This window comes from Rhipicephalus sanguineus, chromosome 3 (assembly GCF_013339695.2).
Source record: "Rhipicephalus sanguineus isolate Rsan-2018 chromosome 3, BIME_Rsan_1.4, whole genome shotgun sequence".
NCBI lineage: Eukaryota > Metazoa > Arthropoda > Arachnida > Ixodida > Ixodidae > Rhipicephalus > Rhipicephalus sanguineus.
In genome coordinates, this window is record NC_051178.1 from 209,381,825 (window position 1) to 209,409,207 (window position 27,383).

Genomic DNA, 27,383 nt, shown 5'->3' on the forward strand with positions numbered 1-27,383 from the left:
GAAAAAAATCAGTCAGCACATGTCATGACCTTGAGCGCACGTGATCAAAGGCGATCGCTCTCTCCCATTGTGATTTCTCTAGAGTGGCTGACTGTGCAATGTCAGCAGACTATGGAGCACGGTGCCGGCACATGGCGGCACTCCGTGACAAGAAGCGCATCTGGTCCAGACGCTTTCTTGATTTTTGTCGGCTACTGGCGAATAGCATGATGTCTGTTGTGTGACGTCAAAAAGCAGGTGCCAGCAGCTCCTAGGAGAGAGTGAGCACACTCTGTATGATAAGAAGGTGCCTGAGGAATGCCAACTTCGCGATCCGCTTCTAAACTTTCCTTGCCGCGCACGACCTGCAAGGTTTGGCTGAGCTATTCATAGCAGTGTATGTTTCCGCAAGATGTGTTTAATCACCAAACCTACGGGATGATTCATGACCACTCTAATGATATCCAGCTTCTGCTATGAAGCGCAATAAATAAGCCACTTTGAACTCTCATTAAATCATTCTTAACAACGTAGTGTCAAGTAACATTTCAAAACAAGTTCTTTCATGCAGTCAAAAACAACAGGAGGGGCACACAGCCAGAGTAGATAACAAATGAAAAAAAAAATCCAGCAGATCCCACGCACTGTGGGAATTGACATTGTGTGAAGCAGTCACCCAGGAGCTGACACACTACTTGAGTTTAAGCCAAGTGTTACGAGGCGAGTTCATGGCCAGAAATAACATCAGCACTCACATTCTAGCGCAAATGGCAGTTTCATCGAGGAGAGATGCATGCTCTGGTGCACTGATGTGCATATCATAAACGACGTGTGCTGGCGTATTCCTGCATAGTCAAGCAATGCTAGACTATAAGCGGCAGTCCTAGCAGTCCATATGTAATATTTACTTCATTAAGAGAGCACATAATGAACACTACATGACTGTGTCCAACATTGGCTGGTACCAGCTGACAGTTAACCAACATTAGCCTGTGCTAGCCAACATTAAGAGAGCTAGACAAGACTGACAGTTAGGCAATGCTATCCAATGCTAGGCTACTCAACCAGCAGTAGCTATTGATAGTCAACACTAGCCAAAGCTAGCTGGCAGTTAGTCTTCATTATCCAGAGCTAGACATAATTAGCCACCACTTGCAAAACTTAGCATACAGTGGCAGACACTTAGACACCTCTAAAGGTACAGATTTTTGGGCTCGTCGGTCACATACATTTGAATGGGTCATAACATAGCACTGGAAGAGACAGGCGGTTTGTCTCTGTTGTCCGTGTCTTCCAGCGCCGTGACCACTTTAAAAGGCACCCATAGACAACATTAGTTAGCACTAGTCAGACAGCCAACATTAGCCAATTCTAGTAAACAGTTAGCCAACACTAGGCACCATTACATAACGCTAGCCAACAGCTGGCCAAACAATATTGGTTTGGCCAGCTAGATAGACAGATGGATGAGTGGATAGATGGATCACATAGATAACTACCATCTAAGTACCTCTGGCTCATATGGAAAAGCTTCACAGTTAAAAGTTGGGTCAATATGGCGACACACATCCACAATAACTGTCCACGAAGAATTAGCATTGTTTAGACATAGATACCAAGGCACTTTATGAACACGCACACAAAAGAAGAATGATACAAGACTAGAGTGCATGCATGAAAGTTATCTTGGTCACTGAAGTGTGTGCATTTTGTAAAAAATTAAACCATACATGTTGAACTTAAATGCAATAGGATGAACCAAAATTCAGAATGCCTTTGTGCTTTAGTGAACATACGAAACGGCAACAATGAGCAACAGGTTTCAAAAAGTTCACTAGGCACAGGCATCAGGTCAATACACGAGTTGCACCAGTTGCTCACACCGGTTAACGATGGCTTGTGGGAGAGTATGTGCACTGTTTCGTAGAAATTTTTCGTCATTCATTGTAGAACCATATACACATATACACACATGCACATATACATACACATGTACACGTACACATACCACTTACACATTGTACTAGCACTCGAGCACTTGTTGTCCGTATCTGTAAGGCTTGTGCTATCATGTTATCTGGCAGGCACCATGAGTCTTTCTTTTTCATTATACATACTTATCAGGCACAATGACGCATTCTGTTGTGAGCAACACTTCTTTGCCTCACATGCTACTTAAAAGATAACCTGTGGACCCATCCAGTTTGCCATTTTAACACAGTGTACATGATATATGCAGAAAAATATGGTTCGGTGCTTAGGTGTCCTGCTAATAGAGGTATTATAACAAGCACAAAATATGGCAGCAATCAAGAGCATGTGTGCCATCACAGATGGCAAATGAAAAGCAAACGCTTCAGTCTTGTTTCCATTCGTCGTAGTCTAGTAGCACAGGCAGCGTTGCATCACTGCCAGAGAAACTGATTGTTAGCAGCCCATTTAAAGACCTCATTTTCTCTTGACATTGTGCTACCTTCTCTGCAAAGAACTCCTTGAATTTTGAAGACAACTTACGCTTCTTTTTTGCATCAGTTGCAGTCAAGCCCATCCAATTTGCCAACAAGGAATTTTCGATATCCACCTCCAACGAAGCAGTATCATCAGTGACAATGGCTGAAAGCTGCCACGTTTCTTCTGGACCTACCTTCAGTTTGCTTGTTGGTGTGGAAATGTAGCCTTTGATAATCACAACCTCGGAGCTGTCAGGATGCTTGCCACCTTTCAACACAGAGCTAAGCTGTGTGTATGGAAGTGAGGGTGATGACTGTGTGTCAACATTCTGTCGCTGGGGCTCCTCATTTAGTGGCCTATCATTTGTGCTTGCTCTGCGAGGACGTGGCTCACCAGCATTGTGCTCATCAGTTCTGGCAGTATCCTGCAATATTCCATCACCTGCAGCCTGTGCTTGGAATTCAAGCTGCTCCCGAAGGAGGTCTTCGTCAACATCGTCGTCAGTGAAGTCGTGCATTCCAGCTTCCGGTTCTAGCTTGCCCAAGTCAATCTGGCTCATCAACACGTCATCAGGATCCATGTCCGTCCCATCAGCTCTATCCCACACATTGTCTACGTCTAACACTGATGAGGTCATTCGCACTGTTGTCGAGTTGCTGTTCGCCAATGGAATGGTCGTCGCTCTGCTGTCATTGTGGAAATCAGTGCCGATTCGCGGAGATCCGCTAGCTGCAGGGACTCGCACCGGATGATCAGACGTTCGATCACTACTATTCTGGCGATTATTCGTGTCCTCGCTGTCCCTTTCTGGGCGGTTGGCGGTCAATTGGCGCGGTGCGTTGCCCAGTACTTGAGCAGGATCGCGACCCAGCACTCGGCAGAGCAGCGCCTCTCGACAGTTGCCTTCCAAGAGAGATTCGACCATGCCGCCGAGGACACGCACGTTGTCTGCACGTAGGAACATCACGCCTCGTCGGCATTCGACGGGACCCGTGATGAGAACTTTGATGCCAGGCCGCATGTCGACGCTCATGGATCTTATCGGTTCGAACTCGATGGCCTGGATCCGCCGAGTGCCGTCAGTGAGTTCAAGCTTGAGCATCCTCTTCGGCTGCGCCTGCCACGGAGATGGCTTCTCGACCGGATCCGCCTGGACGACGGTGTTTGGATTCTCGGTGTTTGTGATTTTCAGCAGCTGAGAGTACGCCGGCTGACTGACGTCATGCACACTGTCCACTTGGAGAAAAAATGAACCCTTGAGCATAAGCTTGTGAGCGGTGACCGCACTCTCTGGCAGGCAAGTCATTCCCAATTCCCAGAGATTTGTCAGGAGCAGTTGGTAGTAGACTTGCTTGTACACGTCGCCGCCAAATGTCGTTCTTTGCTCAGAAGCAGCGCTTTCCTCCTGAACATGCCGGGCACAAGCTTGCAGCCAATTTCTGTTAACTCTGATATGCTGCTGCGCGAACCTTTCAACGAGATCGTCCACTTGGCTCATGATGAACCCTTCACAAATTCCGGCAGATCACCGCACTGTGCTGCATACGCATTCCTTTCAATTCAAACTACTGCCTTTTGTTTCTCAGCTATTCAATCGCACAAAAAGCGTCATCTTCGTTTGATATTGAAGCATCAGTACCATTTCCAATGCGAAAACGTTGACCGCGGTTCGCGCGCTATCGTAAGTACACTGAAACAGATTCATGAGTTTCGTATATAGCTAAGTGCACTAGAAAACAAAATAAGAAAAGCTGACTATTATTTCACTTGCGAAAACAAAATAAAGGTACTTTTACCAAGAAAAATTATTGAAATACGTGCGAAGATATTATTAGCAACTGAAGCGAAGATTTTTTTTTATTAGACATGCCGCGCCATCTACACACGGCCGTCGGTAGTCGCAGCGGCGGCAGTTTCGACTTGTGCTCTGCAGGCGCAGAGCGCGACCAGGCGCGATACAAATCGCAAATTGCTTTGAAAGTAATGCCGACTGAACCTAGAAATGTCCACATTTCGTACTGTGCGTGAAGGGACTCTTAAGTTGCGCTGGTCTTGCAACTTGGTTGTGGTAGTCGTCGCTGGGATCCTTGTGGTCTCCCAGCTGCTCGTCATGTTTGCTAGCCGCGTTTTCCTGCAAAAAAAAAAAATAATAAATAAATAAATAATAATAACAATAACCAATAAAATAAAAATAAAGTAAAGTAAAGCAAATAAAAAGTGACGATCATTGGAATGTTTACAATAATAACAGAGAAAAATTATAGCACCATGCAATCTGTACGTATCTATTTATTACAGCTAGCCCGAGAGGGAGGTCTTCCATATGACGTTTGTTGCTGCAGTCATCAAGTATGCGCTCTGCTAGCTGGCTCTGCAGAAGTAAGCTATGCACGAACGCGACCGCAATACAAACGGTGCAACGGTGCATATGTGCCTGATTGTCACCCATGTATCTCCCAACGTGGCGATGAACTACTACCACACACACACACACACACACACACACACACACACACACACACACACACACACACACACACACACACACACACACACACACACACACGCACACGCACACACACACGCACACACACACACACACACACACACACACACACACACCACACACACACACACACACACATATATATATATTGAATGAACTTGCAGGCAGCACGTTTTGAAAAGGAAAAAATGCCTTTACTAACGTTTCGGCCGTGGCACGGCCGAAACGTTAGTAAAGGCATTTTTTCCTTTTCAAAACGTGCTGCCTGCAAGTTCATTCAATATAGAAAATACCCGAACCTGTCGTGCCCTCCCTTCATTTATATATATATATATATATATATATATATATAATATATATATATATATATATATATATATATATATATATATATATAATATATATATATATATATATATATATATATATATATATATATATATATATATATATATATAGTGCTTGTTAAGACAAAAGAATACACAACGCTGTCGTATTACATATACAAAAAAATCACAGCGAAATCTGCGAGTTAACTGGAAAACTTGTGAGCCATTCCACTCTATGAAGGTGGATGACCATCAAAGCTGTTTAGCACACGACACAGAGGTTACAACACTCACGTGGTTGGCAACGACATCGGCCGCAGATTCGGCGTGTTCCGCATTCTGTCCGGCAGCTGCGGCGACCTCCTTGTTCCGGAAGAACAACCGGCGGAAGAAGTTGCGGATAGCTGTCAGCTGCCTGTCCATGCTCCAGCTCCTGCCTTGCTGGTCAGACGCGGACCCCTCGTAGCACAAGACCTGCGAACGAGGGCGTTGTGCTGCTTAGCAGGAGGTCATAGATACGATATTGCGGACTGCGACGTCAGCGCTTAAAGGCGTACGTACGTGCTGCGATTTGGGCACACGTAGAAAGGCTTGGATTAAGCAATACCAGGCACCAGTGTGCGCAAGGTTCGGGGGGCAAAAAGGTATCATTGCAGCGTCCCCCCCCCCCTTCCCCTTCGGTGCTCGAGGGCAAAAGACAACTTGCTCCACAATGGATGAAAAAAAAAAGTAAGATGGAGCGATGCCGTGTCTCTCTATATATGGCCTGCCTGTGGTCCCTCGCTTTCCGGGAGTAAAGACGGAAAGTAAACAGTTCATGGAATGCAGCATCAGGGGTCTTTGGCTGCCATTATTATCAAAAACCTGCGTGGCATAACCCTGCTCTTTAACCAATGACGGGACAGGTCCGTCTGAGTTAAAGTATGGGGCAGACTTTGCGCCCCACCTTAGGTGATTACGGGGAAGGCGCCCTCCCCCTATGCCTTAACTGTGATAGCTTAAAACACGCAAAATCTCGCTAACCACCACGGTAAGGGTGGCGCCTTTCCTAACGGTTCGGCGGCCAAAAGCATATGCGTTCCAATCCACATTAGAACTCGTGCAGTATGAGCGCCATTTGATTCGTTGTCAGGAGCCGAGTGCTATAGCTTACCACTCTGTTCCAGGCCGTCACATAGGAGGCGTACACAGACGACTCGCTGAAGTTGCGGCTAAACTCGGTCAGCCGGTCCCTGTCGTCCAGGTTCATAGGCCGGCTCTGCGGGGGCTACCGAGGGGGCACACGCATTGTACCGACCCTGTTTGTTTCAACACTATGGCACGTACCCACTCCGGGGGATTGATCAAGAATTCGTAGTTCAGAAGATGATTTGAAAAATGTTGAATGATAAAAAAATAGTAAGAATGGAAATAATAGGCATAATACATCAAATAAATACTTCAATTACTGTGCGATTGCGCTAGAAGACCAGACTGTCGTGTTAACCTGATCGAGAACAATTTCGAGTAGATTTGTTAGATTTTAACGCATTTTTTTATTACTTATCGAATATTTGTTAAAGCCAAGATCAAAATGGCGTTCGTTTAGTAGCTTGATTGAAATTACACACCACTTCAAAGGCATCCTAGCTTGTGGCAATATCCCAAACTTGACGCACCGAAGCTTAGTACAATTTCTGCAGTTAAGTTTAAGCAGCTATCTTTGAAAGCTGAGTAACGAGGTCTTTCTCTAACAAATGAATATCTACGACATGACAAAAAATAATGTTCAATTGTTTATATTTCTTCGCAGAAGTGACAGAGGGGCGACATTGTCAAACGAGCCCTGTGTAAACATAGGCTTAATGGGGGGACACGGTATCGAAATCTGGTGATTGAAACTTCCGATTTTCCAGACTGACTCCACTGAGACTTCCATGGGAATTTTAGGTGCTGACATTTTGTCCACGTTGTTATTGTTTCCATTATATCGGTACGAATTGCTAGTTTCCTCAATCTGGTTGCTGCTATATATTCTACCATACTGGAAGTACTGTAATTATTGGGCCATCCAGCGATGCTCGCGCTAAGGAATCGGCCATTTAACCCACAGTGACCTGGAACCCACAGTAATTTTAGGTGTTTCAGCTGAAGCGAAACTAACGATCGTAACGCCTTTAAGGCTCGTGAGTTATGTGAAGCTGTAAGAGCTCTGAATACCGAATGGGAATCTCTTATTATGACCGCCCACCGCACACGGCTCTTTTTCTTAGCCTCAGCCGATGGCTCATACCCATTACAGGGGATTGGCCAAGTAATGATCGAGTGGCCAAGTAATTAGGTGCTTTGGGCTGTCCAGAAGGCCCGCGAAGCGGCCTACAAGCTTGGCCTGACGGTCCCGACGTGGGAGTCGCCCACTGCGCGCAAGGGCGCGTCCCGCAGGGCCTCATTAAAGTTATTTCAATCAATCAATCAATCAATCAATCAATCAATCAATCAATCAATCAATCAATCAATCAATCAATCAATCAATCAATCAATCAATCAATCAATCAACTTATAGGGAAACACTACCAGACTGCAACAGGTAAACAGTATATTAATTCCAAATGCAAGTCTCTTCTGTTAATTTCAGGCCCAGTTTTTGAAGAGATGGCGCTAGTATTCTTTCCTTAGCATCGTGAATTCCCAAGCCGACAACGAAAACGACGAGCACTCCGTGGCACGTACGCACAACGGGCCACACGAAGATAGAGATGCAGAGAACTTTATTGACATGAAGGTAATTAGTTAAAACGTTACGCACAAAAGAAGAGGACAAGGAACCACGGCGACTACCTTTCTCGGCAGTGGAGTTGCTCAATGATTGTGTTGTTAGGGGACAAATGGGGGTGATGACGGTGGTGTGGCAAAACAAAATGCAGCAAACGCATGAGGCCAGCGTCGGCAAGCGAACTTTCCTTGAAATCATTCCCTTCGCACTTTGCACGCAGTCTCGGCTTTCCCGCATTGTGACACTTTGTGAGGGGAAGCATGTTGCTGTTTCACAGGGTGCACCAGGGTGAAGAGATAACGCGACACAATAGGCGTGCGCACAGGGAGGGAGGAAGGGGGGAGTCCGTGCCTTACCCCCGTGATCATCTAAAGGGGGCGCCAATTCTGCCCCATACCTTTTTCTGCCAATTCTGCCCCATACTCAGGCGGACCTTCCACATTTTTGACAGAATATGGCGCGCACACAAACGCGGACACCAGAAAGAGACGGAAACAACACAGGCGCTTTTTCTCATGTCTTTTTCTAGTGTCCTTGTTTGTGTGCGCGCCTTATTCTGTCAAAAATTAAAAGTACTAACTAGCCCAATTATCTGTGCTAATGCAAGACCTCCCACGCCATTTTTTAATGCGCAGAGTTATAGGTACGCATTAGTTTTTTGACGACAATGGTGACCAAGGACTCCTGATGTTGCATTCAGAGAATTCCCACCCTTATACGTCGGAAAGCCGGGGACCGATGGCTGGCCTTAGTGCGAAGCACGTTTCATTATCATTTTTTTCATCCATTGGCGGAGCTCGTCAATTTACTTCAGTTCGCAACAAAAAAGACACGGACAACAGAATAGAAGACACACCCAGAGCAAACTTTTCTTTTTTATTTTAAGTTTGTGCAATGTGTCATCTTCTCTGTTGTCCGTGTATTTTTGTTGCTCAGTCGTACTAAGTAATTGATCACCAACTCGCCCTGCTCTCATTGAGCTCGTTTTCTTTCGGACTCGACCAACGGCTGCGGTGCCCCTCAAAATGGAGAACCATGCGCGCGCCTGTGGACGTGACACAGGTTCCGCAGCAAGGCAGCAACTGCAATAATTTGATGGATCGCTGCGTAGGTCGCTGAACATTTTAATTAAAAGATCTGACCCGCGGGAACTCAGATTTTCCACAAATCTCCCGCCCCGAAAACTTTTGTTGCCGGTTGACCGTGCGCGTCTAAAGAAATTAGCGTGGCAAAAAATCATAAGCAATCACAACGCATTAATGAGGCACTGGAGTGTGCAAGCCCGGCTGGCTTTAACCAATCATGACCGCAATTTTATGAAAGTCCATGTCGATCTCGTCACCATGCGTCGCGATGACAGGGTGGATACAGGATGTCTCAGAGATGCCTGCGTATCATATCCGTTATATACAGGGCATGCTGTAGCCAGGGGGGGGGGGGGGGGAGGGAACACCCCCTCCAAAATTTTTCAATTTTACACGTGCATATATATACGTACACATACAAACACATACACGAACATACATGAAGCGTGGTTGAAACCCGCCCGAAAAAAATTTCTCGCTATGCAGGTTTTTCTTTTTTTTATATATATTTATACAAATCTTATGACAGTAAGGCTCCTGTCCTTTTCGCACACGAACTCTATATATGTCGAGGCGGAAATACTTTACCGCAGCTAAAATTACACTGATGCAACTAATTAACAAAGTTCGTTAATTAATTTTTAGATTATTGACTTAAGGGCAGCCTTTTTATATTAGTAAGTTGTAGTACGTTCCAGTTTATGGCATGCCCATATTTTAGAAATCAGGAAAGTTTCACGTACTTTGAGATAGTCCTGGTCGCGCCCGGCGCGCAGGAAACCCGACCACTCTGTTAGGTCAAGCCCGAACTATACCCGTGACAAGGAAGCGACGAAATTTGTATCAAGGACGTTTTGTCCCGACTTAATGGGTCAGCATTCTTTCAAAAAGATTTTAAACTGCGCGATGAAGACAGGTCAAAAACAGTAACACACACAAGCGCAGAACCGGAGCTTTTGTATAATTGAGGCGACTTAGGTTACGTAGAAGGCAGTCCACGCACGATCCCTGGACTGATCAGGAGCATGTGCGCCCACCCGTCACACCGTGGCCAGTAGCTCAGAACGGCGGGTCGAAGATTCGGAGCAGAACATCGGTCCCTTGTCCAGGATGTCTGATGTCACCCGGGAGGTTTACGTCGCCCAGGATCGTGACTACGTTCTGCAACGTGGAAGCTTGTCGAACGGACGGAAGACGCGTACGTTCTTTGCCAAACGAACTCCGTCGTTTTCTCAGACAGTCTTAGGTATACTCCTGCCTAGGTACTCTTAGCCCTATAGGTACTGCTGCTTCGAACCTTCGACCCGCCGTTCTGAGATACTGGCCACGCTGCGACGGGTGCATGGGCGCACATGCTCCTGATCAGTCCAGGGATCGTGCCGTGGGCGACTGCGTGGACTGCCTTCTACGTAGCGTAAGTCGCCTCAGTTCTAAAAAAAGGCTCCGGTTCCGCGCTTGTGTTCGTGTATGTGTTCCTGTTTTCGTCCTGCCTTCATCGTACAGTTTAAAACCTTTTTGAAACCATGAACCGACTAGACCAACAACATGCCTTGCTTCAACATTCTTTCGTCAGATTTCCGAAGGAAAATAAGGTGCATGCAAAAGTCATGTATTCATCAGCCTTTTCTTTAAATATTTTTTGCCACCGCAGGACGAAGGCCTCTCCCAGTGTTTTATGCCAGCAAATATCTTCGTTTCATTACCCTACCTAACCTTTTGCCGTCATCGGCTGCATTTCCCATTCCGCGGTATCCATTCCTTCGTTCTAACTGACCACAGGGAGATGAATTACGTGACCTGTGCTCACGCATAGCGAAAAAGAGAATGCACATGTCACTACATAACAGCATGGAATTCTCGCACTGATCCAGTAACAGAAGAGCGTTTATTAGTGTCACAGTTTAGATGCTGCAGGCAACACAGTTGTCAACCGTATTTCTCCTTTTCATACTCTTCTGCCATGGCAGCGTTGATTTTTGCCCAGTCAACTTTCACCTGAAAACACAAGCAAACAACATGAGAAGGGTAACAAGAAAGAACTAAGGACAGTTCTACATTTCCATTTACTATTCCAGCAGCGTACGTATCTTGCGTCATCTGCAAAGGATTTAAGCTTCAGCAGATGAACAGTGGAATGAGAGCGGCAATTCAGTTAGCTGCAGTTATTTTCAAACATAATTTAACCTTCGCTAAAAGATTTCTCGTATTGCCATTGGCGAGCATCTTAATAACTTGTGAATCGCTTCATTTCTAATACTTTATCTTATTGTATGCGTCTTTCTTGCCACAACTAGTAGTCCATTTACTTCCTCGCATGTTTTTTTATTGCTTTACAATAGCATTGTATAACGTTCTTACTCGAGTCCTGCTACGCCCTACATTACGGCTGCAGTATATGCAAATAAATAAATAAATAAATAAATAAATAAATAAATAAATAAATAAATAAATAATAAATAAATAAATAAATAAATAACCTCTTCCACAACAACATCACCCCTGCAGAAGGCCAGAAAGCTGCAAGAAGAAAAGAAGGGTGGCGACGCCACCTTGATGATCGCGAAGCAGCGCACCGTGACGTCACCGATTTTAATGGCACCTGCTACACGGCATAAATAGCGGCAATCTTAACATGGCAAGGCTTGAGAACATTTACTGCGCCGACACAGCCCAAAATTTGTACTTCGAAATCCGCGAAGTCACAACGACACACCGCGGTGTTGAAGTTCCGGTGCAAACTTCAAGAAAAAGAATTTTTGACCATCATTAACTTTCCTAATAATGAGCCTAATAATGAGCCATTATCGCCTCGGTTTCACGCTCTCGCAAAGAAGAAGTGAGAGTCACGCGAACGCCGTTTTTTTTATATATATAAATACCGCGAGCACCGCAAAGAGGCAGTGAACGAACACATATGGTCGCAATATCAACGATATAGTTAATAAACAGTAACTCACGTGGTCCCTTAGTTTATGCATTCGCCTAAGACGACTCGAAGGCTAAACCCACCAGGTGTGGCTATTTTACCGTGCACTTTATATCCCGCGAATGCCGCAAAGACGGAGTGAACATCAGGTAGCGTGCCTCGATACACGAGGGGCGCGGGTGGTCACGTGACTTCTTAAGGCGAAAGCCTTGCTTCATAAGAAGGGTCACGTGGCCAAAAGCCGGCGTGTAGTACAAAAAAGCAAGTGGATAACAAAAGAAAACAAAACAAAACAAAAAAGTTGGGGCAGCGGCAGCTACGCACTAGTAGTGCGAAGACTAGGGAAGCGGCGGAGCTGGCGGCGTTGCCCTCCTCCTCGCCCTCACTTCCCTTTCCCACCCCGCTCCACCAACACTGAAACCTGGGGAGGTGCGAAGCACCGTTGTTTCCCGTAGGGACACGTCAATAGCGACGAGGGGACAGCGTCCTCTCACTGCTACAGACAGCGTCGCAGACAGCGTCCATAAACAGAGCTTTTCCTGAGCGAACGCGCCGTCTTATCTGCCACTTGCTTTACCGTGACAGGAGGAGACACCGTGACGGGCTACGACGACAGGAGACGCCGACAGCCCGGCATTTCGCACTAAATAGCGATCGTTTCCCGATGCGCCACATTATACACAGGATCCCGACCTACAGTCAACCCACAAATTATTCCACCACACAACCGCGTCAACACCCCCCCCCCCAAAAAAAAAAGAAATTATGGATAAGCCCCTGGCCTAAGGTTACATGACCACCCGCGGGCCTCGTGGATCGAGAGGCGCGCGAGGTGTTCGTTCACTTCCTAGAAGTACATTTACAGCACAAACGCAAAGACGCACCACAAAGAAAGAAACGCCACACACAGCGCTTGCGTGTGTGTTTCTTTCTTTGTGGTGCGTCTTTGCGTATGCGCTGTAAACGTACTTCTAAAATTATGAACCAACTAGGCCCAAAAGAAGTTTTGCTGAAGTTCACTTCCTCTTGGCGGCGTTCGCGTTACTACAAAAAAAAGTAAATAAGTAAAAATAAAAAAAAGAAGAAGAAAGAAAGGAAGAAAAAAAAAACGGCGTTCGCGTAATTTTCACTTCGTCTCTGCGAAAGCATAAAACAGAAGCGATAAAGAAGACGATCCAGTAGCGCAGCAGACGCCATGGAAGGCCTCCGCTGAGCGGCGCCGGCCGCTTGGAGAGTACGAAAAAAGAAAAGAAAAAGGGGGGGGGGGGCGTTTGTGTGGCTCGGCCTACTGACTTCTAGGGGAGTGAAAGCATTGCTGTGCGTATATGCGATGATCATCAAAGCAAATTAAGTGAGTACAGAGTTAATTAGCTAAAATTAATTAGTGAACGCAGGACGTCGATATAAATTGCACAGCCAAATAGCCACACTGCATGGCTTTCACCTTCGAGGCTTTCGCCTTAGTAATTTATATAACTACACAATAGCATGAACAGGCAAATACATCGTTTTCCTGTTTGCCCTACCACGTGTTCCTCATATGTCAACCAACTCGCCAACGAACTAATTTACTGAGTAAGTGATCTGTCTAAGCTAAATTTAACTATTACTGTTTTTGTGTATCGTCCCCTTACAGGCAACATTGGAGCACAAGACCCCCATCGAGTCACGTCTGAGTTCCAGTTCACACAGGTGCAGTGAGCACCATTGGTGGAGCTCTGCTCCCACGGTCTGCGTGATCGCTGCTCAGATTGCCGCAAAGAGAGCACACACAGATTTTTAGAGCTGGCCAGCTACTGCCTGGTCAGCCTCATAGACATCGGTCAGAGCACTGCAAGTGAATAAAGCTAACAAAAGATGATTCAACTTCATTTACCGTTCCAATTCAAAAGGAAACTTGAAGCTTTTATGAGGCAACCTGTGAACGAATTTAAATAAAATTTGTTTGATCTGAAAGATAACATTAAATTCTGGGGATATTATGACAGTTCAATTTATTTTAACTGCTCCAATAATAAGTTGAGAAAAGATTGTTGATCTCCCAGGCAGCATATTGCAACTTCCAGCATGTAATCAATATTTTCAATGAGGACTGGTGAAGGGCCTTTTAACAGCGAAACGCTCTTTATATGCAGCAAGGGCTGGCTGCGTCCATGCCCTCGATAAATGTGGTAGCACTTAGAGCAGCATCATTATGTAGCAACTTTAGATGCAATAAACATCCAAAGAAATATCCATTCAGTACTCGGAAACCTCTCCACGCATAATGGTACGCTGCTGTCATTAAACATGATTTTTTTTCTTCCTATTTTTAGGAAGCATGCTGGAACAACTTAGCCTGATTTAATAATTCCGGTTAATTACTCTTTAGATGAGATTTGTTGCAGTGTGGCAACAGATGTCTTATTGAACAAAAAAAAAGGATAGAGTTGGAAAGTAGATGGTAATACAAAAATAAATCTGACCTCTTTGTTGTACTTGAGGAAAAGAGCATTATTTTCCTGCTTGCCAAGCCTCTCCAGTGATAAAATTCGATGGCCCAGCACTGTGTCTATGTGGGCATTATACTTCAGTGCAAGATTCAGGGCCCTGGTTGCGAGCAAAAGATGAATACATCAGTCCAAAAGTTTAACCATTACTGACCGCTCAGAAATGAAAACCATGCCAACTCGCGCATTTTCTCGTAGAAACTGAGAAAAAAATTGAACTCCTACCAAAGTAACGTAAAACACGTATAATGTCGGGCTTATTTGTGTTTTACGTTACTTTGGTTGGAGTTTAACTTGACATTTTTCTCAGTTTCGCAGTGAACCTTCCTAACCAGACAGGCTTCTGTCCAATGTTTACCTCCATTTTTTCAGTAATTATACAAACGGCATCAAGCAATAAGAAAACGAATGCTTAGTTTTCAATTGAATGGCAATGATGCACAATTCTTAGTAAACTATGAATTTGAAGGAGCTGTTGAACTACCACAGTGAAAATTGTGCAGTTGTGCTTGCTGTTACTAAAGACAAGAGACCCATGTCCTACCTTATCTTTATACTTTGCCTTCTCATGCTACTGTACATTGCGATTTTGAAAGTTTTAAATTACACATAGTCCAGGCTATAATTATACACAGGCACAACCAGCATATCCTGTTTGCCTTTGACAGCCAAGGTGCTGACTACCGTAATAAATTTGTAATGCAACTTTATAGTTCCTGTGATGTTTACATGGACATAAATATTTAGCAGCAACTTGCTACACGTTCTTTAACACTCCTGTTGGCAGTCTGCATACGACTCAATGAAATTGCACAGAATAATGCATTACTCTAAAAAAATCCTTAAGCAGCACAGAGTAATAATTTTTATACCTCTGTAGATGTAAAGTCAGTGCAGATTTAGAACGAATTCATTTAGCTGCATAAGCACACGCATAGAGAGAGACAACCAAGAAGTCGCATTACCGTTCCCACTCATGAAGACTGATGTTCATCATGATGGCACGGAACCACATTTTGTTTTGCAGCAAGATGTTCTCAGCTTCTTTTTGATTTCCACAAATCAAAGCAAGCTCTGCTGTTCGAACTTCACTGGACTGCTGTGACTTGATGTACTGGAGGTAAAACACCTTATCAACCTGTTAAACAAAGTGACCCGAGTCACTTGTGCTGCCAGGTAAATGAAACTAAGAAATGATCATCGGAACCAATATGAGTCTATACACCACCAAAACGATGGCCACACTGTTTCAATGAATACTCCTGCTAAGACTGAGTGTACAAATGGAGTACTATCAGAATACGTGCAGGTATCTTGGTGTTCTGGTGTGTGCAAAGTAGCGCATATCTCTTGAGCTACAGCAAATGTACTGCAGTTAAATCGTTAAATCTAAGGTCATAGGAAAAAAAGAGGGAAAAATGCTTTGATATCCGTCATAACATACCAACATACCTTAGGTTTTCAGTTAGAAATTAAAAAATCTACATAGACAATTTTCTCTCACAACAGTGATCTTATAATCGCAAAATTAACGACAATGGAATTTCAGATAATAGTTTGTTACTCTAATCTGGCTTAGAGATTTATTTCAGCATTCTTTCAAGGAAGGCAGGTTGCACAGAAGAAAAAAAACTATACAGAAGAAAAAAAAACATCAGTATGAACCAAGTTAAGCAATGTCTCTGCACTTGGAGCAAATATCTTGTGTACATGATTAAACTCAGAACACGAATTGAGATAACTGCACTAATGAAAAGATTGTCTATTGTAATGGCTAAAATTATCCCTGCTTTTCTCATTAAACGCGGATTTATATTTTTATTTCCTCACTAAAGTCGCGAAAAATGACTTGTGGCACACCACGCGACAAGAAAGCGAAGACGCGCATGATTCCGATCACGTGACCGTTTTTGGTCAAACTGCGTATCTTGTCCCACCGTGCAGTTCGACCAAGATGGACCCTTACCAACTTGCAAAACTTTCCACGTGATCTTTTATTGGTGTATGTGGTTTAATTGTTTTTATATTAATGTTGAAATGCAGTACTTTTTTTAAATTATAATCTTTTCTAGCTTAAAATGTGCAGATATGCCTTTGTTTGTACTGAGCAGAACAGTGGCACCACCTTCGTGTGACATATGAAATGATGCTCATGAGTTGCAGCATGAAAGTTGCTAGTTGAAGGCCTAGTGGCACCTGCCAACGAGTTGGAGATGTACCATGAACGCCTGGCTCATGAGGAGGTAAAGGAACTTCACGTTACTGGTGCTCGGAAAACTTATTTGATCTGCTTTTTATATTAAAAAAGGGATAAAAATGTCAAAATGAAGGTGGTTAACCACAGTTGCATCCACTCCTGTAAAAGTAGAAAGTTTAGTGTAATGAAGAGCTTGCGAGGAGGGCTATTGGCATTGCTACCGCTTCTCAGCGTAGCTGGAAAAGGGACTCTTTCTTTTTTAGTGGCTTCTCAGATAAAAAAGTTCTGTTTACAAAATATCTACGTGCTTTTGTAATAAACCGCTGCAGGTCTAACCACTAACGAGAGGGAGCTTTTCGTTGTGCCGTATCCGTTGTGCCGTAAAAATCGGTTGTCAGTCTTAATGATCCAAAACAAACTTGCACCCCTAACATTTAATGCATGGAGTATATCTAATGAGTTCATACTGTTCATGTCACATATTTGTTACAAATGCCTAAATACTTCCTATAGAGGAGCACGTTCAAGTGGGTGTCCGAAATCCACGGTCAAAATACTTAAAGGTAGAAGAATTATGGACAAATCTGAGCTACATTTCACCAGCCAACATGTCCCATTGCATGAAAGCAATGCAAAAGACTAGTGCAAACAACCGGGTGAGAGAGAGAAAATTAAACTTTATTTTCTTGACCAGGTTGTTTACGCCCAGAGATGGGCGGCCACCTCATTCCAGGTAGCCATAGGCTTGGGCTGCTAGCCTAACCCTGTTCACCAGCTGTAGCTAGTCCTGTGTAAAAAAATATGCATCCTTTGGACTTGTACACTAAATAAAAGGGATAAAAACTTTTATATTCGGCCTCCACTGTATATATGTTCTTCAGAGAGCAAAACTTGAGAGACGGTTTGACTCTGCCAAAAGCACATTCGAGAGTCGCATTATGCAATGCTAGGTCGTTGCTTAAGTGGTACTTTCCTCTCGTTTAACAGAGTCTATTTTAGGGGTGGGCCAGGTCGGTTTTGAACATGGTCAACTCAATTAGGCAAAGTCAGTACTTTTTCTAGGGGGGGGGGGGCACCCCAATTTTGGGGGTGGGCCAAGACAATTTTGGGAGTGGTGCTGGACATGGGTCCACTCATTTCTCAAATTGGGCAGTCATTTTCAGGGGTGGGCCAAGTTCACATTGAGCGTGGGCCAAGGCAGTGTCGAGAACTCCCTAACCCAATTTTTGGCATGAGAAGAGCCAATTCTCACCCAAGTCAAACTAGCCTTGTAGATAGTCAAATTCAGCCAAAGTCATTCCAAGGCCATATTTAAGGTGGGCCATGACATATACTATCCTACGCTATGACATGACATGCACAATGTACTATTCCATGTACTTCCATTTATATCCTACAGGGCCATTGCCAAAATTGGGATTGCTTGTTGCATTGTTATGCCTATTCATTCCTCCACTGAGTCCATCTGAAGCCTCGTATTCCTTCCTAACATGTGAGAAATCTCAACAGGTAGGGTAGAAGTGGTTTTGCACTAATGTGAAGAAGGGGGTCAACAAGCCAAAGCACTACCTCATCAATAGCAGCATAGGCTGCCTCCGCCGTGTTCAGTTCTCGTGCACCCAGAGCCATTGCTGCCAGACAGCCCCACAAAGTAGGAAGCTGAAAGAGAAGGAATGAAGCCTACGTCATCTGGTTATCAAAGCACACATTTCTATGATGACTACATACTTATCATATTAATAATAAACAGCAAAGCTGGCGAACCACATTTTTAAAATGTACTTTGATTAATTGATACCGGAATTACCCGAAATGCAAATATTATGAGTGAACTGCAGCACCTAAACTTAGGTGAGCAATGCCCCTGTACATCAGCCCCATGAATGCTTTCAAAGGATTCATTTGCAAGTTCTATGACATCATTTTTGCAATCTCCCTATATTTTATTTAATATACTGATGGTGTTCAATGTCCCAAAGCAACCCATGGCTTGTGAAAAATGCCACAGCGGAAGGTTTCACATCAATTCAGAATTTTATACCATAGCAGGCTCTTTAATGTGTACCGAATGCTTGGTACTACAATGGTACGTATTCCTGCATTTTGTAACTTTTGAATTGCGGCTGCAAAATGAACCAAATGCCCAAACTTGAGTTTATCAGCAGATTGACACAGCCTACATGTGCATTGGCTTAGGGCGAGCGAGGGTGCTGAAGCCTTTGCAACTTTTTCTACTCACATTGTAAGAATACATATTACACATATATTAAATACATAATGCATACAAATTACATAATATTACACACACACACACATGACGGTAAATAATAACTCCCCCGCCCCCCATCGTCCCTCTAGAAATAAAGTCCATAGTAGCATCAAATAGGTGGGGGGACGAGGGACGGCATGCATTTTTTAACTTCTCTTTGCACACACACTTTTCGTGACATACATATGTACTTATTAACTATTATCTTAAACCTGAGACATAGCAAACAGAACGTAGCAAATTTGGAACAGCAGAGACAACAAGCAATAGGCTATTTTCAGATCACAGTTCAGCAAAATTGCTGTTTCCTGTTTTGCCTGCTTCAAGAGCTTGTCTGAATAAATGTGCTCCAAGCAGGTACCCCTCTCACACTTAGAGCATCTTGCACCATCACAAAAGGGCAGTGCAGGTATCATTACAATTTCTTTTTTGCATTAATTTTTTTCACAATTATTGTGCCTGCAATCTCTCAATATCTTAAAAGCGTCTTTTTTTGCAAACTTATTCTTTGCAAAGCATGATGCACTGTTCAAAGAATCGCAGAACGAACATGAGCTCGTAAAACTTGCAGAAAATTTTGGAGATGACGAATTACTTCTGAAGAAGCTCACAAGGCGAAGGAAGGCACATGAAAGAAAGAAGATTTTTTTGCAAGAAACTTATGTGGGTTTCCTTTGCAGCTTTGTACTACATTCAGACAGTAGAAGGATTGAAAGCTGGGCTAGTTGGTGACAGTACTTGAACATTCTTGAAACAGCGCAACGACGACGAGGACGAAGAGAAAGGAACAGTGCTGTGGTTTGTGGTTCCTTTCTCTTCGTCCTCATCATCGTTGCATTGTTTCAACAATGTTCAAGTACATTCAGACAGATGATAATTTTCCGTTTAATAACAGGTGTACCACTGATCAGCCACAATAACTAACCCCCATCTCAAAAAACTTCATGTGACAAATATAGAGATATACTGAGTCTCCTATTTATCTGGGAAACTCTATGTTAAAAAACAGCACACAGAAAAATGTGCCAGTACAAATCACATTTTCATAATTTCAAACTTATGGGAAACCAATAGAAGAAGTTTGCGTTTCAATACCTTGACGAACCTGCAGAGGCGAAGAGCATCATCCCACCGTGACGAGGCAACGTAACCATGCAATATCGAAGCATAAGGAGGGAAGGCAAAAGACACCAGTGACCCATCCTGTCCTTCGAACTAAAACTGTAGACCCAAGAAAGCTCACAATGTGAGGATTGTAGCCCATGTCACTGTAAAAGGCAAAGAGCACATTAGGCCAGCAAACTCATATGCATTCCTGCTCCTTTTAATCAGTGTTTGAACAGTGAAACAGTACAAACACTACTGGACAGTGAAACAGTGAGACTGCACAGGATCATGCAAACAAGTATACTTTCCAATATGAAAATAAAATGAATGTTTGCTATGCTACTGCTAGAAACTACATAGCAAGAATACTCTTTGCAGTTAGTAGCACACATCTCATACATGCGTAACCGTGCACACAAAATGCATGGTTATGCGTGCTTGCAGGCATATTTGACAACAGAAATGTTGAAAAAGCACTGTGTGGCAACATGACAATACATGCATCAGAGCCTGCGCATTGCAGGCATCAACACTCATGCCACTGATTAAGGGTGTCACATGTTCACAGGCCCTCCTCCACATTTCTGGCACCAATACACATGCAAACCACGACATACATGCAATGCTTCACTGGCTTGGTCAGGCCAGGAAAGACAGTTCGAAGAAGTGTAGTGAGAAGAGAAGCAGTTTTCATTCAGTTCTTTCAATACAAAAATATGACTCGTCGCAACGCCACTGTCTGAACTGTCTTGTGTTCTTCAAAGGTCTCCGTTCTTTTTAGCGCTTCACCGTCATGTCTGAAATACCTTAGCTTCCTACTAGGCTTGTGCGAATATTCGAGCACTTCGAATATTCGAACGAATAATACAGTATTCGAATTCGCTTCGAGTCGAATTTAAATTATTGAAAATTTCGAAGTATTCGAAATGAACGAATAGGTGTCCGCTTATAACCCCCCTGTAAAGGCGGTTTCACTGCAGTGGAGGGGTGCTATGCCGTGAATACACCTTTCCAAAAAATTTGCAATGTCTGTTTGTAACCTCCTGTAAAGGTAGTTTCACTGCAGTGAAGAGGTGCTGTACAGTGAATAAACCTTTCCAGAAAAAATCCGCACTGCCGCAAAGTGCCACTTTAAGGTTAAATGAACATATTCCCTACATCGATTCATCATTTTTTAAGTTTAAAAACTTGTTATACAGACTTATATGCTCCAAGTAAAGTAAATTTTAAAACGTAATATATTATCATTTGCATTCTACCGAAAGCCAAATCCTGCTACTATTAACAGTTGCTTCCGCTTCCTTTGAACCAAAAAGAATGACATGTGCACATGCCTTGTTACAATTTAAAAAAAATGTGCAGGTTGGTTGGGTCATGACAAATATGCTCACTTTTCTTTATAATATGTGATATATACTATTCGAATTCGATTCGAAATTATTCGACCAAAATCACTATTCGCTTCGAATTCGCTTCGAACCTAAAATTTACTATTCGCACAAGCCTACTTCCTACATATCTTTTTATGCTAAGTCTCCTTTTAATGTACTGATCATACATTACTAATAGGTTTTTGAAGAATTGTACTTTCATTCAAAGTGGGTTCGACGTAATACTTGGCAACCAAAAAGACAACTCTACCTATATCTGCAAAGTGAAGCATAATGTGAGTGAGGTATAATTTTTGCTTCAGTAAGATCTTTTAAAATGCCTAAATCTACAAGGAGATTCATAATTGCATGTGCCTTTTCTTAATGGGGAACTGAGCTGCAACTTTTGTACCAAGCTGTCCCTTATCACTATTATGCTGTAGCACATTTAACTACATTTTTTGTAAGGCATTCTCGATTATACTTACGTCATTTCCTTCTCTGTAACTGTGCTGGGCAAAAGGCTACGATCAATCCAGGCAACATCTGGGTGATTCCATATCATCAGCTTGCCCTCTTGCAAGGAAGCCAAGATGCTTGAATCATCGTTCCAGCATAAGGATCCCGTCATCACACCTGCAAGTAGGGTTGATGTAAACGTGCTTCCAGCATCCCTATTAGTTTACTATTCATGGCCGCATCTGCATCCACACTTTCTTGAAACTACCGCACATAATGAAATGAAAATGACACAGCAGAGGGGACATATGATGATATTCCCCAAGGCATACGCTTAGCTGATATCAGGTATCAAAGACAAAATATTATTTGAAATATTCAGCACAGTGAAAATCCCTAATTATCCTACTCTACATTACCTGTGAAATCATAAACTACTCAATGTGTAATCATAAGAATTCATAAAAACTTGGAGGACACTTGAGCTTCGCTTTCGAGAGTAGAACACAACAGCGTAGTTGGACCGCGTTCGCATCGCCTTCCCAACCGCTAGCCTGGCTTCACTTCTCGGTGGAGACCTTAACCATGCATTAAGGAAAGCCAAAGTGCAGACGCCCTTCTGCTCCAATATCCATGCATGCGGCACGACGAAACACGGCCACACGGCGGGGCGATGCCGTTTAAAAGCGCGCCCGTGGGCCTTTTGCGCCATCTCGCGGGTGACAGTCAAGCCGCTGAAGAACCTCCGAGATGTGTGTAGCACCAACGCTAAATGATGTATATAAATAGCTCGCTGTTAGTATGCTAGAGGATGTATGCGTGGTGGCTGAGCGGCTAAACGCATCGCACCACAATGCGAGGGGTCGCAGGTTCGAATCCTTGTTCCGACTCGAACCGAATATTTTTTATTATTTCTTTATTTGCATCTACCTCGAATTTTTGCTTACAGACAACGCTGATTTTTCGTTCACAACCAAAGACGCCACCGCCGCCACCAATAACGCCGATGCCGACCCAGACCCCGACACTGGAATTTCTGCGAAACGAGCTCTTTAATGCTGTTGCATTAATATGGTTGTCTACCTACCTAGTTTAATGCTCTGGAGTGTTTTCCCATCACGTAGGCTGACAAGGTATAGATCTTTGTTTTTGTCCATGATGGCTAATCTGCGGTGAATTGATGGAGCACACTGGTCAATGCCGACCTGTGTGACTTCAATCTGCATTGGATACAGTGGGAAAATACAAAAATTAGACAAAATATTTCTATAACAAACACACAGATGCACAACTACAGTCTTCCAAATTCTGTGATTCAGCTTCTTTAAAGGTAAAACCATTAGCTGAACACGTCAGCTGTAATGCATATTATGTGGGCACATTAGCAACTGTGGTACATAGATTCCTACCACATCACAGAACATAGCATAAGAAGCAAGCTTCATGGGCACAAAGGCCACGAAAACAACCTGCACATTTCATTGCAGTCTCAAGATAGTATATAAATTTATAAATGACTTAACCCTGGAGATTATTTAGAAATGGACAATAATCTTGATAGGTCTGCTGCTCTATGAGGCCCATTTTTATAAGTGTCTAAATGAAACCATATATGTGTACACCATCACTTCAGCTAGAATTACCTGTCTCTGCAACCTATCTTTCTAATAAAAGGACATATGTATCAGAAAAGCCATTGCTCCCTAAGCATGAGTGGCAATAATTATTTTGCATGATAACTTTCATCATCCTATATGCTCTGCAAGGTAAATCTCAGCTGATGCAAAGCCTTCCTTTTTGGGTGGAGCTCACTATGTATTCGCCCTGACTTTGATGACTAGCACTGTAAAAATATAGTGCAAGTGTAAATTAGCTGTTGTTTACAATTCAACTTGAATGTCCAACAAAATATACTTTCACGAGTGTCTTGTCATGTCTGGTTTCTCATCTCCGCAACCTTCACTGTAATGGCCATAGAAATCGTGGTATTCAGGAACTTAGCAACACATTTGACAATTGAAGGCCAGCTACAATGATATTTCACTTGGGCTGAATTGGTCCCAAACGAGTAGCATTTACTATTTATGCAGTCTTGACAAACTACTTTGGCGGGAGACACTAATTTTATCACAACTTTTTCTGGTGAGGCCCACAAATTCTTATTTACAAGTTACAGTACTGCCCGCTGTGGCCTTTGAAATGATATGCACAGGTAGCACCACTGTAAAATTCTGCATAGCACACAAGAACCTTGCACAAATTGCCAAATGTGGATGTTACACAATGCTTCAGTAGCAAGCGTGAGTGACCACGTTGTGTGGCACATTGCATGTGAGTGGAGCAAACTTTTGTTTCTTAGGCCCGTATTCACAAACGCTCCTCGACTCGGCCCTCCACCTCGACTCCGTGGAGTTGAGGAAAATGCTTCTCCTCAACTCGAGGGGCGAGGGACATTCAAGGATGTCCCTCAACGTTTTCTCTGACAAGGAGCCCTTCACGAAGGCGTCCTCCACCTCAACGCACTTGAGGGACGCACGCGGAGAAGAGAATATGCAAATTATGCTGTCTAAAGCATGCCTTGAGCCTCAAAACAAGAATGTTCCTTTTTATTTTCCATTCTAAACAACTGTTGCACGTTTTTTTGAGTCGGTGGTACAGCGGAGGAGATGTAATCGTGTGTTGTGGAGACTGAGCTCCTGACATTGTTGTGTCCGGCAACATAACAGCCTAGTATGCGATCGAGCGGTAGCAGGTTACAATATTACTTCTTTACACGCATCAAAGATCCCAACACGTGTACGTGCCGCCTGCATATTATTCTGTAGGCAATGGGATCAGTAATTGCTCACCCGAGACGACCATTTGGAAAGGGACACACGCAGTGTGCTCTTATTTTAGTTCTCGCACAGAAATATTCCGCTGTCAAGTGGCAAACAAGTATAAAATGGTGTAAAACAGAAAACCACAACAACTGAATCTTACCTTGACCTGCTCAACTTATATTTCACGGCATAGATTCCATCGCACTGAAAATGTGATGCAACGATTGCTTCGCAGAGGAACGAAATGTAGCAGACGACCGCATTTCTCTGCGAGCGCCGTCTGTTTGTAAATGAGTCGTTCACACTTGTAGTTCATTTTGGTTAGTTTTAACAGCAACAAAATAGAAAATTCATTTTGGTTAGTTTTAACAGCAACAAAATAGAAAAGTCTTAATTTACTCAACGTAGTTATTATAATACAAAAGTTTATTTTAACTAGCCACTTCCTTGGGTGCTCGATGCTGTGCAAGGGCCCTTGTGTATGGCAGACGACACAACAGACGGCTCGTTGGTGCGCACTGCACGCGCGGTTGTCCGTGTTTTCCGCGCACTGCACACGCGGTTGTCCGCGGTTGTCCGTGCTCGACTTGAGCGGGAGAGATGTCAGGAGACTTTCTACGGTGCTCTTCGTAAAGCGAAACCTTGAGAGAAACTCCGTGTCCTTGTACCCTTCTAAAGGGTTCAAGCGATCCCTTAACCAGTGCCTAGGCACACAATTCGTGGCATCTGACTCGCTTGCAAGTTCGCCGGAAACATCATGGACATTAAAAGCGAATTCCAAAAAGCAGTCAAGTGACGGTACGTCTGCCACGTCTGCCTGCAAACTGTTCTGAGGAGCGCTCAAGGGAGCTTCTGACCTACCTCGAGATTCTTGAGGAGCACACTGAGGATTCTCTCCATTCGAGGAGCGTTTCGAGTCGAGAGTGATTTTTGCAACGCGAGACAGTCCTCAAGGATCCCTTGAAGTCGAGTTTCGAGTCGAGGAGCGTTTGTGAATACGGGCCTTAGCATACAGTGAGTATGAAGCCAAGGATGAGAAGATGGCCTGAAAACAGCAATGGTGGTCTCACAGCACTAGTGTAACAGGAATAACAGATGGATGGACATAGAGAACCAAGTTTCGAACTCTTAACAGTCATCACAGCATAAAAGAAAAAAACCTGTCCAATCAAACCATTTATAAAATGCAACAAAGGAGAGAACTAAAATAAATGATCTTAAATGAGGAGAAAAGAAGAGTCCTTGAAAAGAATACATCTGCTGCTGGATGTTACATGCAGTGCCTGTCTTAATTAGCATATGTGCATTTTGTGCATATTATGAACTATCTTCAGGACAGACCTTGTGTGTATATGGTTTTCCGTCTCCAGCAGGCTTGCCAGTCCGTATGTCAAACAAGTACACCACTGGAAGCCATACCATTTTAATGAAACCGCGTCATAGACAAAAGTACGCTATGCAGAACAAGACTAGGAAGCTGTAAGCTATGTGACATGCTACCATCATATTGTTGTAGTTGTATAAGGTCTATCAGTGATCCACAGCCTACTTAATCAACACCACAACACTATACGGCAAACATTCTGTGATAAGCAATGTTTATATAGCACAAACAAAATATGTACTTATGCTGTGAAAAGTATTAAGATATCTGGAAGCCACAAATGTGATCTGCAGGGTTATGTTGGTGATAATAATTTTGCCCACGCAGAGCACAATTACACCAGAGCCTCTGCGTACAGCATTTCATTGGCCAAACATTTAAGTAACATTTATGAGTCCCACCCTTTCTTCTTCAATTGTAGTACATGTTTTTGTGCCTTAAATGCCATGTTTAGTAAGCCTGACATAACTGCTCAAGAGGAAGTATTTACAGAACAGCAAAGTCCATCCCACTGACACAAGAGGGAAATCAAGTTCGCTTAGGGTCTGGTTGGGTTGGTAGCATTCTCTAACTGTACAGATTTTGCGCTCAATTGGGATGACAATAATCAGAAGGGAGACAAACGCAAGCACAAGTGTCTTGCTTAACCAACTTGTATAAGTCAATAAGTAATGGCAAAAAAATGGGGATTCAAGAGCTTGTGTATGCGTCAGTACTGTAAAGTTTTTTCGTTTGTTTTTTTAAGCACGGATAGAGAAGGACAAGCACAGTAGTATCTATACTATCCTACATTTATCTTGTTCTGAGCCCATGCATTTTTATGACTTTGCACAGTAGATAATTAGTAAGCAGCCACTAATACGAGGTCATGCATACCTTTCTCATCAGCTTTGTCCCGTACTGCCAACAGAGCATTGCTAATAGCCACGGTGAAGTGGTCAAGCATGTCTGGACGCATGCCGACCCACTTTGGTGCACACACAAACTTGCCGTCATATGTATACACGTAGATGCCACCACTCTCGACAAGCGCAAAGTACCTGCAGGGCATTCCGACAAACACGATCCCTACTTACATTTAAATAGAAACAGCAGTGGATCATTCGATGAAAAGATGCTAAAATCATTCAAGGACAAGCAATATTTGTACTGCACCAACTGCATCAGTCTGAACACCTAAGCGGGTCAACATATACGTATGCCACGCTTTAATCAGACGCAGGTTGTAGCTCTTGATTTAGTAGAGTGCCAAAAATGA

General features: G+C 43.5%; 3 protein-coding genes across 3 annotated transcripts in view; all 3 read right to left on the bottom strand.

Moving 5' to 3' along the window:
* Positions 1 to 220: 220 nt before the first annotated feature.
* LOC119388194 (recQ-mediated genome instability protein 1-like) lies at positions 221 to 4,089 on the bottom strand. Its single transcript, XM_037655849.2, has one exon. It carries the CDS (start codon positions 3,926 to 3,928, stop codon positions 2,336 to 2,338), a length of 1,593 nt encoding a protein of 530 aa, XP_037511777.1. The 5' UTR covers positions 3,929 to 4,089; the 3' UTR covers positions 221 to 2,335.
* A 337-nt stretch (positions 4,090 to 4,426) lies between these two features.
* On the bottom strand, positions 4,427 to 6,531 carry LOC119385242 (uncharacterized). The gene is made up of 3 exons (XM_037652737.2): positions 6,419 to 6,531; positions 5,560 to 5,739; positions 4,427 to 4,561 (listed from the first exon to the last, which is right to left on the bottom strand). The coding sequence occupies exons 1-3, from the start codon at positions 6,512 to 6,514 to the stop codon at positions 4,427 to 4,429; spliced, it is 411 nt and encodes a 136-aa protein (XP_037508665.1). The 5' UTR covers positions 6,515 to 6,531.
* A 4,436-nt stretch (positions 6,532 to 10,967) lies between these two features.
* LOC119386283 (intraflagellar transport protein 80 homolog) overlaps positions 10,968 to 27,383 on the bottom strand; it is a 37,352-nt gene continuing 20,936 nt past the window's right edge. The window contains 10 exon segments of the mRNA XM_037653610.2: positions 10,968 to 11,097; positions 14,494 to 14,617; positions 15,483 to 15,655; positions 18,284 to 18,373; positions 20,079 to 20,186; positions 20,188 to 20,251; positions 21,949 to 22,096; positions 23,007 to 23,139; positions 26,083 to 26,147; positions 27,002 to 27,165. Coding sequence (XP_037509538.2) covers positions 11,029 to 11,097; positions 14,494 to 14,617; positions 15,483 to 15,655; positions 18,284 to 18,373; positions 20,079 to 20,186; positions 20,188 to 20,251; positions 21,949 to 22,096; positions 23,007 to 23,139; positions 26,083 to 26,147; positions 27,002 to 27,165 — 1,138 coding nt within the window. The 3' untranslated portion in view covers positions 10,968 to 11,028.